Source organism: Eulemur rufifrons, chromosome 30, assembly GCF_041146395.1.
Source record: "Eulemur rufifrons isolate Redbay chromosome 30, OSU_ERuf_1, whole genome shotgun sequence".
Lineage (NCBI taxonomy): Eukaryota > Metazoa > Chordata > Mammalia > Primates > Lemuridae > Eulemur > Eulemur rufifrons.
Window position 1 is genome coordinate 39880116 of NC_091012.1, and position 22014 is coordinate 39902129.

Consider the following 22014-nt stretch of genomic DNA (forward strand, 5'->3'; position numbering starts at 1 on the left):
GTTCCTCCTCCTCCTCCTCCTCCTCCTCCTCCTCCTCCTCCTCCTCCTCTTCCTCCTCTTCTCTTCCTCCTCAAGTTCATCATCATTATCCTGAGTAGCTGAGTTAACATGTCCAAGAACTAACTTACTACCTTGCCAGGCAATGTGCTAAGCACATTACATGCATTTTTCTATTTATTTGCTCTTTCATCCATTTAATGAATATTTACTGAACATTACTTTGTACCAAACACTTTGCTACACACTGGCAATCGAACAGACTGTTTTCCCTTCTGTTAGTCTAATGGAGGTGCAACCGGGAATATATAATTACAAACTGTGGAAAGTTCTCTGAAGGAAGAATACATGGGACTATGAAAAGTGAATGGTCCTATTTTATTTAATACTTCGACAGCCATGTGAAGTTCATAAGTGATATTATCCCCCATTTTACAAGGGAGGAAACCAAGCTCAGAGAGGTTAAGGGACTTTCCCAAAGTCATACAGCTAGTGAATAGGCTGAGTAGAGATTCAGATCCATGCTGGTCAGATTCCAAAGCTCATGCCCTTAACTGCTGTACTTTATTGCCTCCTCAGCGTGGGAAGTGCATATATAGCCATTAATTCTAGCCCTATGCATTTGGGTTCTGGCTTTGTCTCAAATGTGTGGAGCTGCAATTGTTTCCAATTAGTTGTGGCTGTGGTTTGGTGCATTCGTTCAAAGAGAGCGTGCACGCAAAGCAGAGGTCACGTGCTAGGCCTTGTGGATGTGCACAACATATAAATAATAATGGCATTCCAAAAAGGCTGGGATTCATTGGAGTCACCACATTTGTTTCCCATTAGCTTATGCTACCCAAATACAAACAGTAAAGCATGTGTTTACATTGCTGTGGACATGGAAAGCCAGGCCCCCAAAGCATTCCTTGCAGGTTGTACAAAGCTGAGCATCCAAATAGTTCAAAATCAGTTTTATAAGCCCAGCTTAATAGCTTTAAAATGTAACCTGGATTCCAGATATTAAAAAATGCCTAGAGAAGGTATTTGAGTGGCCAAAGGAGATAAACCCAGCTAAATCCTCAAAATATGTACCAAGCCCCATATTTGCAGTATCTATTTTGTTGCTTATCCTTTATTTTTTAAAATGCTGAAGAGCTTAAAGTCAAGAAAACTCTTAGCCATGTAGCAGCAGTAATGGAATTTTTCATTCTATCCTAACCAGCTGTCAGAGCTTTTCAAAACAAACCCGCTCATGAGATAGTTTGGTTATTTAAGACACAGGAGATGGCAAGGCTGGGGAAGACAAGCAGGAGGCATCCAAAGATGTTCAGTGCCTGGTGCTTATCTCCTCCTCCTGGTCCTCCCACCCAATGGGGAAAGACTTTCCCATCAAGTTATAGTTAACAGCTAACATCTGAGAAATGGGATTGAATTGGAAATTACTGAGCTAAAGGCAGTCAAGATGGAAAGAAGGTAAAGTGAAGGCCCTATTAATTGATGTCTTTGCCTAAGACACATGTTTTTCTTGAAGGGTTCTGGACTTGGGAGCTGAAGACATTATTTTTAATGAGATCTCTATCACTTCCTCAATGACTTGGTCAAGTCTTGGCCCTTCTCTAAGCTTTGGTGTCCTCCTTTAATGTGAGAAATGAGGATTGCAGTCTTCCCTGTTACACAAACTGGTGGAAAGGATTTGAGGATTATGTGAGAGAACATATGTTAAACCCCAGCGCAGTGTGTGGCTGATAAGGTTCATATCTTTGCAATCAAGGTAATTCCAAGAGGCACGTTATTTATACCATATAGACAGATCAAGAGTTGTTACTCTCACTGGTCTAATTTCAGCATATTTGATCCCTGTAAGAACAACAAGTATGTCCTTTGATCTTTGTTCTTCTGTCAACTAAGCACAAAATGAGTTTCTGCCAAATCACATTGTCCCATGCTACAGTGCCCTTTTGTTATTTGGTTATGGCTTTAAGAAAATGAAATTGCTATATTCTAGAAATCCTTTTTTCTCTTACACTGTGCTTCTAATTTTCTTAAGTAATTATTCCAAGCTTTTTGTTTCCTTTTATCACTCAACCCTTAGTACCTATACCAAGGCTAACTTTAAATGTTTTGCTTTTTAATCAAATGAATGAAGTCAATCACATTTATACAAGGGTATTTTTCTTAACTACAAAGACAAAATGTCATGATGTCTATACCTAAGTGAAAAGGAAATAGTCAGATTGCATTTGCCTTGAAAAAGAAATGGTTTGAAGAGCATGTGTTAAGGATTCCAACATGCATGATGCTTAGGTTGACTCTTGTCCAAAGATGGTTTCTGAGGATTTCTGGGAAGCAGAGTAACACTGGAGCAAACTTTCTTAAAGAGCGATTTGTAGTTCAGTTCACTCACAGTAAGATGAGGGGAGGACAGGTCTACTTAGGCATGCACCTGTAGTCCCAGCTACTCAGGAGGATTACTTGAGCCCAAGCGTTCAAAACCAGCCTGGGTAACAAAATGAGAACCTTGGCCCCCACACCCCCCAAAAAAGACAATTGCAAGATCTGTGTGCTCCACCCCAGACCTACTAAATCAGAAGCTCTGTGAGTGAGTGTAGGAGCCTGAGTTTTTTATTATATTTTACTTATGCCTTTTTATTTTTCAAAATCATTATTTGTTTTTATTTTACCACATTTTTGACCTGAATATTTACAGGGAAAGAAATGATTGAATGGTTATCAAAAGTACAATATAAACACTAAAATATAAGCCATCAGCCAGGTGTGGTGGCATGTACCTATAGTCCCAGCTACTCAGGAAGCTGAGGCAGGAGGATCGCTTTAGCCCAGGAATTCAAGGCTGCAGTGAGCTATGAGCATGCCACTGCACTCCAGCCTGGGTGACAGAGTGAGACCCCATCTCCATCAAGAAAAAAAAAAAAAAAAAAGGAAGGCATCAACATTGTTCATACACTAAAATAATACTCTGCCTTCTCTTAGGCATTTTGGGGGAGTTATGACTGTGTATTGAATGACTTGATATTCAAAATGATGTTACTTCTACAATATATATTATCTTAGATATTTTTCCTTTCCCTACAGAATGTCTTTCAACTTTATTTAAATTTTTAAAACTTTTTTTCCTTTTTTTAGTTGACACATAATAATTATACATATTTATGGGATAGAAAGTGATATTTAGATACATGTATACAATGTGTAATGATCAAATCAGGGTAATTAACATATCCAGCATCTGAAATATTTATCATTTGTGTCGTGAACATTCAAAGTCCTCTCTTCTAGCTTTTTGAAAATATACAGTAAATTATTGTTAACTGTATTCACCTCACAGGGCTATAGAACGCTAGAACTTATTCCTCCTCTCTAGCTATGATTTTGTATCTGTTGACCAACCTCTCTCCACTCTTTCCTCCCCTGTACCCTTCCCAGCCTCTAATAACCACAATTCTACTCTCTACTTCTATGAGCTCAATTTTTTTAGCTCCCACTTATGAGTGAGAACATGAGGCATTTATCTATCTGTGCCTGATTTATTCCACTTAACATAATATCTTCCAGGCTCATCCATGTTGCCTCAAATGACAGGATTTCATTCTTCATTGTGGCTGAATTGTATTCCATTGTGTATATATACCACATTTTCTTTATCCATTCATCTGTTGATGGACATTTAGGTTGATTCCATATCTTGGCTATTGCGAATAGTGCTGCAATGAATCCCTTTGAATAAATACCCAGTAGTGGCATTGCTGGATCATATGGTAATTCTATTTTTAGCTTTTTGAGAAACCTCCATCCTGTTTTCCATAGTTGCTGTACCAATTTAAATTCCCATTAACAGCGTATAAGAGTTTAAGGAGCCTAAGTTTTAGCAAGCATCCTAGGTGATTCTTATGGAAGTTGGAGACTCACTCTCATGGTAAGTACATACATAGCCTTTGAACCAGTAATCTTACTAAGGAAATAATCCAACACATGGAGGAGTTATGTGAATGCTCCTGATGATTACATCTTTGTTTATAAAAGCAAAACAACTAGAAATAATGTAAATGTTCAATATTAGGAAAATGGCTAAGTAAATTTTGATAGTTCCCTTCATGCTAGATGCATTATCACATTTAAAGCATTACATTAATCACATTTGTTCATTACAGCAGTTCTATGAGGCAGACATTATTTCCCTTATTTTACAGATGAGGACACTGAAGTTCAGAGAGATTAAGCAGCTTGTCTGAAAATACAAGTTTAATAAGTAGAAAACCAGGATTCCAACCCAAGTCAATCTGATTCAAAAATACAAGTTCAATTTAAAAATAAGCATTAAAAAGTATCTACCTTTGAAAGCACAAACATTGTTTATTAGAGTTTGGGAACCAGGTTTTTTTCCCCTTGTTTCTCTTTCCTTTCAATTTTCTATATTATATGTGATACTTATGTATTTAAAATATTAGATTGTAAAATAAAAATTAATTGTATTCTTAGGCAACTGTGATATTATCAGTGGCTAAAACAGAGTTGTACAGAAGGTAGTGGCTATAGAAAAAGCTGGATTGTGAAGGGCCTTGTGCACACCCAGCTAAGGAGGTGTCCTCTATATGGAAAGCAATGCATGGCAGAAGTGCCCAGTTAATGGAATGGCTATGGGGATAGTGGAGTGAAATGCCCAGACCTGTGTTTTAATAAGATAGTTTACATGAATAATCATTATTGTAGCCTTGACTTTTAAAAAGCTAACAGGATACTGTCCTTGGAAAATAACAAACAATTAATCAAAAGCATTAGGCCCCTAAAACCTGATTTTGTGTGCAAGACCCTCATAATTTTCTTTCTATAAAATGAGTGTTCAATCTGAAAGACAATGTAAAGAGTGAGAGAGGGAACATAAAAGTCAATATTGTGAATTCTAATTAGCTGATTTGATTTCTGGGTCAAATTCCAGGCTGCACTAAATCCACAGTCCTTGCTGGTAATTCTTCCTCTCTGACCCATTACCCTTCTTTCAACACTCTGGAGCTTCAGTCTCTTCTTTAAGATTTTTACATTAACAATAGCTTTCTAGGTTTGGATTTGTTTTGTTAATGTGTCAGGGTTAGGCTCATCAGCAGCTGTCTGTGTAAAATGTTTTAAAAATATATTGTAATCCTTCTTCAATGTTGAAGTTGTCTGCAAAATGGGAGTGATTTAAGACCTAAAGAAGTAGCCTCACTGGCAAAGTTTTAAAGAGTTTTCTTTAATTGCACTTTGTTTTAAACTGAGCTAGCGAGAATATTTGGGGCATTGTACACAGGTTGGAAAATGGTCTCTCAAATATTAGCTACAGGTCTTAGCCAAGGTCGTCCAAAAGGGCTTGGCTATTCATTCACAAGTTCTTCTTCTATAATTAACCTGGGCTTTGGCTTTCTCCTTTTTCATAAGGTTGTGGAAGTAGCTTTTAAAGAATTAAAGATACCACACTACTTCATTTTGCTTCAATTCAATAGCACATTTATTTATTTTTTTCTTTCTTTTCTTTTTTTTTTATTTCATCTTATTATTATGGGGGATACAGAATTTCAGGTTACATACGTTGCCCATGTACCGCCTTTCCCCCCAAGTCAAAGCTCCAGGCGTGTCCGTTCCCCAGACAGTGCGCATTGCACCCATCATGTAGGTATATATCCCTCCCTTCCCCACCCCCCCCTTGCCGAGTCAGCACCTTCAAGCGTGACCATTCCCAAAACGGTGCGCAATGCACTCATTATGTGGGCATACACCCATCCCCTCCCCCCACCCCCCACCTCAGTCTGATATCTGATTGGTATCGTTCCCAGATGTGTATTTAGGTGATGATCAGGGAAACCAATTTTCTGGTGAGTACATGTGATGCTTGTTTTTCCATTCTTGGGATACTTCACTTAATATAATGGGCTCCAACTCTCTCCAGGAGAACCATAGAGATGTCATATCTTCATTATTTCTTATAGCTGAGTAATATTCCATGGTATACATATACCACAGCTTACTAATCCAATCATGTATTGATGGGCATTTGGGTTGTTTCCACATCTTTGCTATGGTGAATCGTGCTGCTATAAACATTCGGGTACATGTGTCTTTGTTACAGAATGACCTTTTTTCCTTTGGGTATATGCCCAATAATGGGATTGCTGGATCGAATGGCAGGTCTACTTGAATCTGTTTAAGATACCTCCATAATGCTTTCCACAGGGGTTGCACTAGTTTGCAGTCCCACCAGCAGTGTATGAGTGTTCCTGTCTCTCCACATCCACACCAACATGTGTTGTTTTGGGATTTTTTGATAAAGGCCATTCTCACTGGGGTTAAGTGATATCTAATTGTGGTTTTGATTTGCATTTCTCTGATGATTAGGGATGTTGAGCATTTTTTCATATGTTTGTTAGCCATTCTTATATCTTCTTTTGAGAAATTTCTATTCATGTCATTTGCCCACTTTTTGATAGGGTTGTTTGATTTTTTTCTTGCTGATTTTTCCTGAGTTCTAAATAGATTCTTGTTATCAGTCCTTTATCTGATGTGTAGTATGCAAAAATTTTTTCCCATTCTGTAGGTGGTCTGTTTATTCTCATGACTGTTTCTTTGGCTGTGCAGAAGCTTTTTAATTTAATCATGTCCCATTCATTTATTTTTGTTGCTGCTGTGATTGCCTTGGGGGTCTTCCTCATAAATTCTTTGCCTAGGCCAATGTCTGTAAGAGTCTTTCCTACATTTTCTTCTAGAATTCTAATTGTATCACGCCTAAGGTTTAAGTCTGTTATCCACCGGCAATAGCACATTTATTGAGTGCCTACTGTGTGCCAGACACTGCCTTAAATGCTGGGAGTTCAAAGATATACAAGATGCAACCCCTGGGCAGCTCACAGTCTGGTGGTAGAGAGAAATTATATGTACAAATAAATAATGCCAGATTGCATACAGAGAGTGATATTTAGGAGGTACAGATAAAAGGAGCAGTAGTGGAAGAGGGAGAAGGAGAACTAGAATGACCATCTACCAGGAAGACTTTATTAAGGATATGGCATTTTAATGTGACTTGAAGGTATAGACAGCTTTCAATAGACAGAAATGAAGAACAGCTAGCTCATGGTATGTTCTCTATTAATGTTTACTGAAGGTACTAATGAGAGGCACCAATATAAGATAAGCTTGAGAAATAGCAAGTTCACTAATCTATACCTAACCACAAATTTCCCTTATGTGAAAACTTTTAATTCCGGATTTCCATGATATACGCAAAGGATGCATTCTTGAAAGTTAACACAAAAATGCTTATGTCAAAAGCAACTTTCCCATAAGAAATAATGGTAAAGGAGAGGACTGAGGGTTTTGGCTAGACTGAAGTGATGTTATAGGCTAGATTAGCAGGTCTCAAAGAATGGTTTATGGACCCTGGGAGTCCATAGAATCCAGGCATCCACAAGGTCAAAACTCCTTGCACAACAACACAAATGGTATTTGTCTTTTTCACTGTGTTAATATTTGTACCAGTGGTGCAAAAGCAATAGCAAGTACAACTGTTGACACCACAGTAAGAATCAAGGAAGTGGCACCAGTAGTCATTATATTCTTCACTGACATGCACTTGTAGGAAAATAAAGGGCACCTGCACTTAAGGATATCATTGCCGAAACTACAAAAATTATTAATTTATTAAACCTTTATTAATTTTATAAAACCTTGTACTTTTTAATATTCTGTGTTATAAAATGGAAAGTACAGTTAAATTATGTATATGGTGTGTCAGTGTGTGTCTCAAGACAAAGCACTTATGAGATTATTTGAGCTGTGAGATAAACTAGCCTCATTTTTCATTTTTACTTGAGAGAATGAGAGACAAACTATGGTTATACAGACGTGAACATCTGCTAGACATTTTCTTGGAAAGGAACAAGAAGAGTAAGAAAAAACTAAAATTTTTAAAAACTTATGTCTGCCACCATGAGGTTGAGAGCTTCTTAATACTTAAAGACTTTTCTGATGAGATTGGAGGTGATATCAATGAATTTGATTTTTTAATATCATATAATGAAAGATGTCAACATTTGGAAGACCTCCATAGATCAATGAGCCAATATTTTCCAGATGACCCATGCATGATGATGTAAAATGAGTAAAATGCTCAAAGTTCAAAACATATCAATAGATTTTAATGTAAAAGAGCATGAAATGTTTATTTATATGGTTTCATATTCTACATTGCAACTACGTGTTGAGTTTTTATGTATTATCAAAGAAAAATATCCACAATTATCTGAAGAATCTACTAAAATACTTCTCTCTTCTCCCCCTACATATTTGTGGGAGGCTGGATTTTCTGCAAATCTTTCAACTAAAGCAATATTTCACAACAGATTGGAGAAGCAGATATGATAATCCAGCTATCTTATATTAAGCCAAACATTAAAGAGATTTACCAAAATGTGGAACAATACCACTCTTCCTAAGAACTTTCTTATATCTGGGAAAACGTGTTTATTTTTCATTTTAAAATGCTTATGTTACATCATGGGTTTATTAGTGTTATGTTTAAGTGAGCTATCAAATAAATATTTTTTAAATTTCTCAGTTATAATTTCCAAGATGGGAAATATTGATAGGTAAAACTTGTATAAACAAAAATTTTCTAGGACTCTTAGTGAAAAAGGGGTCCTGAGACCAAAAAGTTTGAGAACCACTAGTCTAGTCATCCTAGCCTGTACTTACATAGTATAAATTTAGATATGTAGGATGTGTGGTGGAGGAGTTGGAGGTGGGAACGTTAGAGAGTGGAAGCAGTAAAGCAGCAAGGTGGACATGGTGCTGGAGTGCAAAATAGTTGATGGCTTGGCTCTCCATTGAGGTTCTTGGACAAGAATATTCTTTTGGGCTTTTCTTTCTTTCCTTAAAAAAAAGTAATAAAAAATTTTAAAACACCTGTTGAGTCGTGTTTCTCTGTGGTATGTAGCTTTTTCCAAGTAGATCTCAGTGTAGCAGCTAAATCACAGGTGGAGAACATAAAAGTGTACTTCTCCATGACAGTAAACACAGAGACAATGAAAACCACAGAAACCAAGACGCGCCTGTGTGTGCAGCATTTTTTTTTTTTTCTGGATACCTCTTCCGCAATCACAAAAATCTCAGTTTCTGTATCTCCAGCATGTTTTGTTGCCTTTCATTTAAAAGTAAGGGGTGGGACTGAGAGTTAGGACTAGAAATGTGTGATGGGGCAGAAGCCAGAGCAAAAACAGAGGATACTAGAGTGAAGCCTTGGAGAGAGATGGTGAGGGAAAATAAGATAGAATCTGACGACTGTCCGCAGGGACCATTCATGCTGTGGGCTGGGTCTCTAGATCAGTGGACAAACTTTTGGGAGGTGGGCATCCCATAAAATTAGGAAGGCGTTGGCCATGTGACTAAAAATCCAGACACCGAAGAGCAAGACAAACTTGCCTCTTAGTAAACATATTATCTACAATAAAAGCAAAATGAATTTAAAAGCATCTTAATGGAATTTGGGGAGAGGGAAATCTTTAACAACTTTTCTAGTGATCAAGGCATAGGATGTGATGATCAGTTATATAAGTATTCATTTAAAATGTATATCAAATGGCACTGCTATTCTCTTCATCTGACAGGAAGCATTTGTTGTTTTAATTTAGTGACTGTAAATGCGGTTATCGGAGGATTCCGTAAGGATCTTTTCTGATTTTGGTGTCCTCCTAGCTTTGCCTATTGTGTCTTAAGTTCCTCATCAGTGAGTTCTACCTTGGAGGCTTTTAGGAACTTAAATATCATGGTATGGGAAGGTGTAATGCAATACACATTCTGGCTACTGTGTGATGGAAGTAGAGTCAAAGAGTAGAGAATCGTGTCAAATGCTGTGGAAAGATCCAGAAATGTGAAACTGTAAAGAGAGTAAGCAGTTTATACCTGTGATATTCTTAAATTTGAAAATGATTTATAAAAGCTTCTGTGTAATTCATTGAACATTTTTAATGCTTCCTCTTAATAACACACTGTCTAGACCTCCTGAGAAATATCAACAGCTGCTGTATTCCTGGTTGTTTTCTTTCAGCTCCTGAGAACCATGTCTGTGCCCAAAGGTAAAGTTCTGGATAAAAACCTAGATGAGGAAGGGCTTGAAAGCGGAGACTGCGGCGATGATGAAGATGAGTGCATCGGAGGCTCTGGTGATGGAATGATGAAGGTGAAGAATCAGCTCCGCTTCCTTGCAGGTAACTGATTGGTGCTGGCTTGAATTGGGGACAAATATGGTGATGCTCAGGAATTAAAAATCAATTGAGGGCCAGACACAGTGGCTCACACCTGTAACCTCAGCACTTTGGGAGGCTGAGGCAGGAGGATCATTTGAGGCCAGGAGTTCGAGACCAGCATGGGCAACATAGTGAGATCCCATCTCTACCAAAAATTTTTTTTAAAAAATCAGTTGAATCTGTTCTCTATAACTCCCCTAAAATCCCTGTAACACACAATGCCATCAACTCTTCAAGGAAAGACTATAATCTAGAAAAGTGAAGTTTTTGGGTAGCCTATTTTTTTCCATCTCTGGCCCTGGGTGGATTAAAAGGGTAACTTCCTGTTTTTCATTGTCTAAAATGAACTGACCTAATCAGTTGGCTCTGTTTCCCATTAGAGATTTCCTTGGTTCTTCTTAGTTATAAAAAGAAATGAAAAATAAGAAGTGGAACCTTGGGAATCTTGTGAAAACCAATGATCTTAGAACTTTCAAAGGAAGAACCATTACTGATCTTCTTTTCTTAAAACGTCATGTCTATTTTGTTTTCTCACAGGCAGTCTAACATAGATAGGCTATGATGCATAACTTAGGAGCTACATAAAAACAAGAACAATAGAACAAATAATACAGTGCTGCTGGAGTCAAAAAGGCAAAACAACAACAAGAATTCCCTCACGTTTATATTCCATATAACAGTTTACAAAGTCCTTTCATATGGATAGGTGTCTTTCCATTTTACAGGTAATAAAACTGGTGCTCAGAAAAGAAATGAGATTTCTCTACGTGGAAAAACTGGAAATCTAACTCGGGTCTTGAGACTTCCAGCGCCATGCTCTTTCCCCTGTGGTGCACACAGCCTTGTCCTTAAAACCCTGTTGCCTGTGGCCTCTGAGATACTTCATGCTCCTATTTCTCTTGCAGCCTCTTTCTTTCACTAGCTCTTCTCCTAATCCTGCCCTCAAACTGGCTATTATCCAGAGGTTAACCCTCTTATCTTTTCTCTCTTTTCCAGAGGGAATGCAGATCTTATCCACTCTGCCTCTTTGAACAATTTTTTTATGATTTCTTTAAGTTATGTTTTGTTAATTAGGGTAAAAAGCACCTAACATGAAATCTGCTCTCTTAACAAACTTTTTAGTATACAGTACAATATTGTTAATTCTATGCACATTGTTGTACAACAGATCTCTAGAACTTTTTCATCTTATGTGTCTAAAACTTTATGTCCACTGAACAGCAACTCTTCATTTCCCCCTCCCTCAGCCCCTGGCAACCCCCATTTTACTATCTGTTTCTATGAATTTGACTACTTTAGATAGCTCAAATAGAGTGGAATGATGCAGTATTTGTCTTTCTGTGACTGGCTCATTTCACTTAGCATAATGTTCTCAAGCTTCCTCCATGGTGTAACATATGGCAGGATTTCTTTCTGTTTTAAGGCTGAATAATATTCCATTGTATGTATGTACAATTTCTTTGCCCATTCATCCATCACTGGACATTTAGATTGTTTCCACCACTTCACTATTGTGGATACTGCTACAATGAATATTATTTAACTATTATACTACTATGTGGGTAATTTATAAAGTCATTACTGCCAATCTCAACTGCTTTCCTGAGCTAACATCCCACGTCTCCAGCTGCTTACTAATCATTACTATGTGGCTTCCCCAACATTACCCCCAACTAGGTGTGTCACAAGTCAAATTTATCAACTCATCATCCCAAACTCGCTTCTCCTTTCATACCCTTATTTTCCCAACACCATTATCATTCTCTTGGTTGGTGAGGCTTAAAACTGAAGGTATCTTTGATTCTTTCTTCTCTCTTGCCCTCCTATGTAATTGGGCCCCAAATCCCTTTTGATTCTTTCTTTGTAATTTGTTTTGTTTCTGTCAATGCTTTGTTTCTATTTCCCCATCCCACGTTTCTACATATGCTATTGCAAACACATCCTGAGTGGTTTTCAGGCTTCTAGACTCAGGCAAGAGTATTGAGAGCCTTAGGCTAGTAGATTAGAGAACAAAAAATCAGGGACCCAGGCAGAAGATTTCATCAAATTCATTTTGCACAGCTGCCAGGTTAATCTTCCTAAAGCATATCATATCTCTCCTTAGTTCAACTGCCTTCATCCTGTCCCCATTGACTTGAGGATAAATGTCAGACTCCTTAGCAGAGTTCTGAGGGCCTGGTCTTGCCTAAACTACCCTTTTGCTTCATTTCCTACCACTCGCCCCACAGGAACTCTCCACTTGGTCAAGAACAGCTGTATTTATGCCCCATGAACCTCATAAATTTCCTGTTCTTGTTCCTGTCTTCACACCATTGCCCGTGTTTATTTCTATATAGATAGGCCTCTTTTCTTCCTTTTTAAATTATACTCATCCCTCAAGGTGCAATTCAAATACAATGCAGTGAAAAGAAAATAGGTTTGGGGTGAGGGCAAACCTGTATTTGAATTCTGGCTCCACTCCTTATGAGCTAGCATGGCCTGGGACAAGTTTGTTAGCCTCCTCTCTGAGTCTCTGTTCCTTCATCCATCAAATGGGGATCATAACCCCAACTTCACAAGACTATTGTGAGGTTAAATTGAAGGAGAAAGTTTATAAAGCATCTAGCCCAGTATCTAACATATACTAGCATATACTAGGTGTTCCATAATTGTTAATTTCCCTCCATGAAATCTTACACAATCATCTCAGTCCATAGTTACCTCCGTCCTCTGAATTACTAAAACAAATTCTGCCAGTGCTTTCAAGAAATAGTTTGCAATGGCTTCTAGGTTCCATAGGGCATAAAATCATCACTCAGAGCATGACATCCTATTAGAAGAATGTTGACTAAACATAAAAAATAAAAATAATAGAAGCTAATGGTCATTGGAAACATACTATACTCCAAACACTGTGCCAGGACTTTGCATGCATTGTCTCATATCATTTTCACAACACCACTATGAAGTAGGGGTTATTCCTCTTCTCACTTTACACATGAGAAAACTGATGCTGGAGGAGGTACAGTAATTTGCTTAAGGTCACACAGTCACTAAGAGCAGTCAGGTTTCAGAGGCCACTCCTTGAGCAGGTTCACTTTGACTCATTTTTTCTCTGCTCATCAGTACAATCATAAAGAGACTGAAGTCAGCTTTGCATTTTGCTACCCGGGAAAGTTTCTGGTCATCTAAAGGTTGCCCAGATGATTCACCAATATGTTAACTGGTCCCATCACTGATCCCTGGGACACACCACTATTCATGCTTCTTCAGAAAAGTTCCCACTTATTTGTACTCGTGCTTTCCTGCCTATAAGCCATTTCCCTATCCATTTCAAAGTACTGCTCCACAATTCCATGGTGACTTAACTTTTTAAAACAGTGTTTGGTGTGGGACCTTGTCAAGGGCCTTTTCAAAATCTGAATAGATTACATCCATGGTTTTCCTTTGTTCACATGCACATTTATCCTCTCAAAGAATTCTAGTCAATTTGTTAGGCGTGATTAACCATAAGTGCTTTGTAAACTATAAAACAGTATACAAATGGTGGTTAATTTAATTTGCAGGAAAAATGATGCCTCGCCCCCAATACATTACACTTGCCTAACATGTTCAGTGATCCTACCAGCCTAAAGTTCCTTGGGTTCTCCTTTAAAATGCTTTTCATGGAGAGAAGACTCATTGCCAATCTGCCAGGGTCATGGCACAATAGCTGTTTGGAACACGCTATATGTTTGGTCAGCTGTTACATAATTTTACCTATCACTTGGGTAGATGCCATCTAGTCCTGGTGATTCATCAATATCCATTTATTTAGTCAACTGTACTTGGAACACCATGCACATTTACCACCATTTCATTTAATACTACAGATTGCCTCCCCCAAAAGACAACCTGGGGATGAGTATGTTCAGACTCTCTTGTATCTCCCATTTGTCCCTGAACAGACCTTATGCACCACGACCAGCAAGTGGTCCTGCTGGCTGGCTTCCCTGGCTCACTTCTTCCCTTGTTTTGATGTACTGCATGAAGTTCAGGACACTCAGGTTATATTCCTGGCTTTGCTTCTAACTCCCATGTGTCCTAAGGCAAGCCCCCTCCACTTTTTAGAAGTCGGTTTCTCCATTTGTAAAATAGAGAGAATGCCAGGACAATTCTTGCAAGGCATTCTAAAGTGCCAGCAATCTGTGATTATGTTCATTTCTTTGGCTTTGATCCCTGGCAAGGTGCTTGTCAGAGTCTTTTGGGGACATCTTCTTTTGAGTTTTGAGTTTTCATATGACCTTGTAGGTTCTCTGTTTTCTGTTGAGCTATATTTCCACTTAGAAAAGATCTCCTTTTCTCTACTCTAACCCTGTGACTTTTCCAATCCAGCAAACCAGGCTTCTCACCAACGTCTGCCCATACCTGGTCCTCAGCACACTTGCGCATCACGATGGTAATAAGAAGTTTTTAGTATTTTTCAAGCTTTCTGGGGGTATATTCATTTATAAAACTCTTCATCCCAAAGTTCCTTAAGTGTTCTTTTTTTCCATAATTCTTATTTCTAAATTTGACATAGAATTCTTAGGGTCTTCCCCTTCTTTCTGATTATTGAATTTAATTGTTGCTGAGATGACCATTACATGATGTCTTACCCGTGGTTACATCTTCACTTGTTCTTTTCACTTCTCAGAATCAAGGGTAATATATTTGCCTTTTGGTGGGTATATTAGTCTGTTTGTGCTGCTGTAACAAAATATCTTAGTCTGGGTAATTTATAAAGAACAGAAATATATTTCTCACAGTGCCAGTGGCTGGGAGACCAAGGTGCTGGCATTTGGTATTTGGTGAATGCCTCACACGGCAAAAGGAGTGAATGCTGTGTCCTCACATTGTAGAAGAGATGGAAGAGCAGGAAATAGCCTACCTAGTTCTCTCTAGCTCTTTTATAAGGGACTAATCCCCTCAATGAGGGCTCTGCCTCCTAAAGATGCCACCTTTTAATACTGTTGTGGTCCATTGGGGATTAAATTTCAACATGAATTTTGGAGGGGACACAAATATTCGAACCATAGCAGTAGGTTAATTCATCTCTCTCAGCCTGCTTCCACATCTAAAAGAAAATGGAGATACTAATAGTTCCTATTTCATAGGGTTGTGGGGATTAAATAAAATAATCCATGCAAAACATTTGGCACAGTGGTTGGCACCTAGTAAGCACTCAAAAAATGTGATCTATTCAAGCTATTGTTTGTTACTGCTAACCTATGAGAGCTCAAAAACCCTGTAGACGTAGATTAGAATTGTCTTGGGTTTTTGTTTGTATGTTCATTTGTTTAAGATTCATGAAAGGCAATTAAAACCAGGTAACCAACATTCAGCATTATCCCCTTAACCCTTACTACTGCAAGTTGGAACCATGGACCAGCAACGTTTGTATCCTCTGGGAGCTTGTTAGAAAAGCAGACTCTCAGATCCCACCTCAAGACCTACTGAATCAGAAGGCCATGTTAACAAGATCCCTAGGTGATTTGTTTGCAGCCCTTACTATCTTCTAATTGAGCACTTGTGACTTTTAGGTTTAATACTTCACGCATTTAAGAAGCCACTAAACTGTCCACCAGTGAGCTAAGTATTCTATCATAGGAAATATTAATATAAGAGAGCTTCAAGGCCCAATCATACATGTGATTGATTAGTACATTTGGATTCTAGTCCTAGCAGTAGAAACTTGAGCAAGTTATATAGCTGCTCTGAGCCTCAGTTTCCCCAGCTGTAAAATGGGGAATCATCCTTGCCTTGCCCACTTCAGTGAGAAGCTCTGTAAATATTTAAAACAATCAGAAGATTTTTTTTATAATTTAAAAATCTCTGGAAACTCTATAGCTTTCTTGGCATCTCTAGTTCATGTATTTTCTGCAAAGATTGGATTTGGCCTGTGAGTCTGAACACTTATGTACTGACTCCCCTCCAAAAACAGATCATGATCCATGATGGACCTGGTGCAATAAGCTCTCTCTTTGCTGGGCTGCCATCAGCAGTGTTCCTAGTTAATGGCTTTCTCAAAGCTCTTATTGTAAGCTGTTTGGGAAGCTGGTTACTCCCAGTTCTTTGGCTGGGGCTGATCCCTGAGAAGCTTTCCAAGCTCTGACCAGGAGTCCCTGGCTAATAAGCGATGACTAAGCATCTTAAGCATCTGGCCCTTCTCCACCAAGTCTTCACTCTTACCCACACAGAAACACACATGTGAGCGAGCGCGCACACACACACACACACACACACACATCCTGCTGTTGGAAACACAGTTGGGACATAAACAAAGCAACTCCCAGCAAGAAACGCCCATCTTGGAGATAACCTGTGTTACCATTTCCCCACCCCTTGTCCTCCCTGGACCTGTTCTTGCTCCAGCTTACACTACTCTGTGGGTACAGCCAGGACATTCTGGTGAACCTAATGCCCTTATAACTAACTGTAAGTCTCAGGAGAAAAAAAGATAAGCTTATCTCAAATTGGGCTACAGACAGGGCAAAACGATCGTGAATACTGCAAAGGCCTATTTCTTTGAATGAGGAGACTGTAGAAGATAAAACATTCCTTGTTGCTACATGAGAATAAGAGGAGCCTGAGCTGGTTGGTGGTGGGCTGGGGAGTAGAGTTCATAAAACATGTCTCGGGCTTAGGGCTTAGACCAATATTAAAAGCAAATGTCGGCCGGAGGCGGTGGCTCATGCCTGTTATCCTAGCACTCTGGGAGGCCAAGGCGGGAGGATTGTTTGAGCTCAGGAGTTCGAGACCAGCCTGAGCAAGAGTGAGATGCCAGCTCTACTAAAAGTAGAAAGAAATTATATGGACAGCTAAAAAATATATAGAGAGAGAGAGAAAAATTAGCTGGGCATGGTGGTGCATGCCTGTAGTCCCAGCTACTCGGGAGGCTGAGGCAGGAGGATCGCTTGAGCCCAGGAGTTTGAGGTTGCTGTGAGCTAGGCTGACGCCACAGCACTCTAGCCTGGGCAACAGAGTGAGACTCTGTCTCAAAAAAAAAAAAAAGTAAATGGCTGGTTTTTGCCCATGGTAAACAGATAGTTCTTATAAAAATGCTTGCCCAGGCCGGGCGCGGTGGCTCACGCCTGTAATCCTAGCACTCTGGGAGGCCGAGGTGGGCAGATCGTTTGAGCTCAGGAGTTCGAGACCAGCCTGAGCAAGAGCGAGACCCCATCTCTACTAAAAATAGAAAGAAATTATATGGACAGCTAAAAATATATATAGAAAAAATTAGCCGGGCATAGTGGCGCATGCCTGTAGTCCCAGCTACTCGGGAGGCTGAGACAGGAGGATCCCTTGAGCTCAGGAGTTTGAGGTTGCTGTGAGCTAGGCTGATGCCACGGCACTCACTCTAGCCTGGGCAACAGAGAGAGACTCTGTCTCAAAAAAAAAAAAAATGCTTGCCCTCAAGAAACTTTCAGTATCTCGGATGTCAGCGTGGGGACTGCAAAGAGAAAACCTGCCACTTGTTCTTTGGCTGGGGGTGACTGGTCCCTTTTGCCATTCTTCTGTGTTATCTCCAAGTACTATGGGAGAGAGCAGTAGTCTGCCCCTGGTTGGTCACCTATTCCCAGCAGTGCTGTAGGGGAAGCCATTAAGATTTTATAGCTTTGAGCCACATGAATCTCTGTGCCCGCTCTACAGTTACTTTACAATCTCAAGGCAAAATAATGATAACTTAAAAAAAAATTTAGGAAATATTTTTTAAAACCAATGATTTTTATTATTATTATTTTTTTTTACTGGATCAAGTGTAACCTTTCATTCCTACTCCTAACAAGCCTATGCACATAGGAGAAAAGAAGGACATTTCAGTGGCTTAATGGTTCTTCCAAAGTGTCAAGTCAAACCTTTATAAAGGTGGATTGGTAGTCATTTTGTATTAGTAAATTCATTAATGGCTTGGTCTGGTGAAAAGGATAAAAGCAATTGAGGAACTGTATGATAGGCTTTTTTGTGGATGATATCTGCAAATTATTTATGATTTAGAACAAATCATGATGCCTACTGAAAAATGAGTAGGAAGCTTGTAAGGGGAATGAAATGTCCCGAGGAATTTTTTTAAGAAAGTTGTTGAGTCCTGTGCAGAGCTCAAAATACATTAGATACAGTAATGTATCTATTTATAGTGCTCTGGTAGTAACAAGTCCAGGAAGAAATTACAGCAAGTTTCCCAAAATGTGTTCTATAGTTTAAACAACCCAATTCTACTTCCTTTGAACTCTTTAGAAACCCACCATTCGGATCTTTGACCACTTATGTTGCAGGTTGCTTCCTACTAAGTAATGCACTCCTGGAACTCTCAGGCAAGATCTTGTAGTGACTCCCTAAAAACTTATTTCTTGAGCTATCAGTCCTTCAAACATGTGACCTCAGTGCAAGGGGACCCCATGTCTTCCACTGGGAGTAGATCCCATCTATTGGGCAATAGATGGGATCTAAGCTTACCCTTAGACTGCTGAAGCTTCAGACATAAATAAAAGAGTATTACATCTACAGAGTCTAACAAACTGGGTCCCAATTCTGTCTCTGCTATTTCCCAATGTTCTAGCCTTAGACAAAGTCACTCAGTTCCTCTGAGCCTCCGTTTCCTCATTTACAAAAATGGTGATGAAATATTTCCTGATCTGTCCACCCTATAAGTTGTTGAATGAAACACATGTAATGATGAATTTAAACATATCTTATAAACTATAAAGCAGCATGCCCGTTTACAGTAATACTATTATTGTCTAGTACTATTGGGTTATAACTTAGTTTAGCTTTATTCACCAAAAGCCTTTAGCTAATATTATAAAGTCCCAAATATTCTGGCCAACAATTTTCATTATAAATGTGCTACTCTTTTATGTGGTTAGTAGGAATGTAAAGTAGTACAGCCACTGTGGAGAACAGTATGGCGGTTCCTCAAAAACTGCAAATAGAACCATATAATCCAGCATTCCAACTACTGGACATTTATTTAAAGGAAAGGAAATCAATGTATCAAAGAGACATCTGCACCCTCATTTTTATTGCAGCACTAATCACAATAGCCAAGGTATGGAATCCACCTAAATGTCCATCAACAGATAAATAAAGAAAATGTGGTATATGTACACAATGAAATATTATTCTGCCATAAAAAAGAATGAAATCTTGTCATTTGTGACATGAATAGAACTGGAGGACATTATGTTAAGTGAAATAAGCCAGGAATAGAAAGTTAAGTACCACATGTTTTCACTTATATGTAGAAGCTATAAAAAGCTGATCTCATAGAAGTAAAAAGCACAGAAAGTACTAGAGACTGGGAAAGGTAGGGGGAAGTGGGAGATAGAATTTGTTAAAGGATACAAAATTACAGCTAGATAGGAATAAGTTCTAGTGTTCTATACCACTATAGGATGACTACAGTTAACAGTAATATATTTTCACTGGCCTGGTGCAGTGGCTCAGGCCTCTAAATCCCAGCACTTTGGGAGGCCGAGGCAAGAGAATCACTTGAGGCCAGGAATTCAAGACCAGCCTGGGCAACATAGTGAAATGCCATCTCTACAAAAAAAAAAAAAAAGAAAGAAAGAAAGAACGATAGATAGATTAGCTGAGTGTGGTGGCATGAGCCTATAGTCCCAGCTATTCAGGAGGCTGAGGTGGAAGGATCGCTTGAGCCCAGGAGTTTGAGGTTGCAGTGAGGTGTGGTGATGCCACTGCACTCCAGCGTGGGTGACAGAGTGAGGTCTTGTATCTAAAAAAAAAAAAAAAAAAAGAAAAAAATATATTTTCAAATAGCTAGAAAGAGGATATTCAATGTTCCCAACCCAAAGAAATGATAAATGTTTAAGATGATGGATATGCTAATTACCCAGATCTGATCACTGTACATTATACATATAGAAACATCACTATATACCCCATAAATATCTATAATTATTATATGTCAATTAAAAAAGAAAAGAAAAGAAGGGAGTTCTGAAAAAAATAATAAACATGGTCCCTCTTCTGCATCCCCAAGGGTGGCGATTTCAATTACTCATTAACTTGTTTTTAGCCCAGGGTGGTTTAAAGTGAGAAGGCATTTGAACAATGACAAATATGTCTGCCAACTTGTGCAAATAACCACATAGTCACAACAGTAGTAACCACCTACATCTTGAAAGAATCACAGCTAGTTATGTTTTGTTTTCTTTGGTGGTAGTGGAGCGCTGAGGGCAAGGGTGGACAACGAGTTGGGGAGGATCAAGAAAGGGCCCCTGATTCTTTCCATTCTATCTTGCTCTGAGCTCCAAGCAATCTGCTTTCATGTCTTGATCTTTTCTTTTAGAGATCAAATGCCATACGGAAGCTGAAAGAAGCAAAGCTCACTATAATAGCACTTTTCACACAGATACAGACCAGGTGGTTCTTGCTAATCGATTGACAGGACAGCCAATCCCAGCTCACCCCAGAGCTTTGTGCAGCTCCCAAGGGCTCACAGAGGGGGACTTAGATGCAAGCTTTAGCAGTGATATTACCTGCAATTGAGTAAGTGTACCGAGAAAGGGGCCTTCCTCATGCTTTAGTACTGACTAGGGAATTACTACAAGTAAGCTGGTGATAGATGAGAGTAAGAAATGGTAAAAACGTTCCATACTTTCCATAAAGTTACCATAACTTGAGATACCTTAAGGAGCTTGTTTCTTATTGTTTGTGAGGAGATATTGTGAGGGTTTCTTTCCTAGGTCTGCTGCCCTGTTATACTTTCCTGTATGAGCCATTGGGCTATGAGGCTTTTATCAGGGGTAATGCTATAAGAGTTATACTTGCTGGTCAGGCTTACACATAATTCTCTAAGAATTGGGTATTAGGGACAATGTGAGCAATTTGGGCCATCGTATTATATTTTGTAATCTATCTTCAAATTAAGAGGAGACTTTGAATGGATAAATTTGGCTAAATGGTGCAATTGATTTGCTCTGGATAGAAGCCATGCCGGCCAATTTAGTGACAGCCTCAACTAACATATGGTAATCTAGTAGATTATGCATAGAAAGGAAAGGGATGGAGAGGTTCAATGCTTAGCTGGTGAAAAACCAGCAGGAAGGTGGCAAGCCCAAAGCCAGTAGCCGAGCTGCCAAGCAGAAGAGAAGCATCCCTGTAGAATAACATCCCAAAGTATCTGGAAAAGCAGCCTTCTGTGCCATCCAATGGGAAGTGCACCCTTACAAGAAGAAATATCATAGCAGCAAGAAAGATGAAGATGTCTAATTAAACCTGTGCTGTGCTCCAAAGTTTCCCTGATAAACAGTGATCTCTTAGGGAAGCTGAATCAGAGGAGTCCAATGTAACAAGGAATTGTAAGCCTGCAGAGCAAGAGAGAAGCTGCAAATATCTGGTGTGGACAGTCCTAGTGGCTGCAGGTGGAGATCAGAAATGAAGCCAGGGCTGAGGTCCTACTCTGAGAGGAGAAGAGGCTCAGAGCAAGCAGATGCCTTGCAATTACTGACCTTCCATAATGCCCCAAACTGCACACGCAATATCAGATCTCTCCAATTTCAACAGTGCTGTCCTCCACCTTTTGCTAATATGGCAAAAAAAAAAAAAAAAAAAAAACAGAGATGCAGCCATCACCTCTCTTCTTTCCTTTATTTGTCTGTGTCAGGTTTAAGAAGATTTCCCATTCAAACTGGTAGGAACAAAGTTCCTGGCAAGTGTTTGTGTGGTCAGTTTTTCTGAAAAGGAACCTTGTTGTAGAGCTTGCCTAGGTACACACCTGGCTGAGAGA

General features: G+C 39.1%; 1 protein-coding gene across 4 annotated transcripts in view; it reads left to right on the forward strand.

Moving 5' to 3' along the window:
- GPC3 (glypican 3) overlaps window positions 1-22014 on the forward strand; it is a 411323-nt gene that overhangs the window by 347053 nt on the left and 42256 nt on the right. For all 4 annotated transcript variants that reach the window (XM_069462996.1, XM_069462997.1, XM_069462998.1 and 1 more), the window contains one exon: window positions 10067-10226. In XM_069462996.1, coding sequence (XP_069319097.1) covers window positions 10067-10226 — 160 coding nt within the window. The remainder of the gene's footprint in view (window positions 1-10066; window positions 10227-22014) is intronic.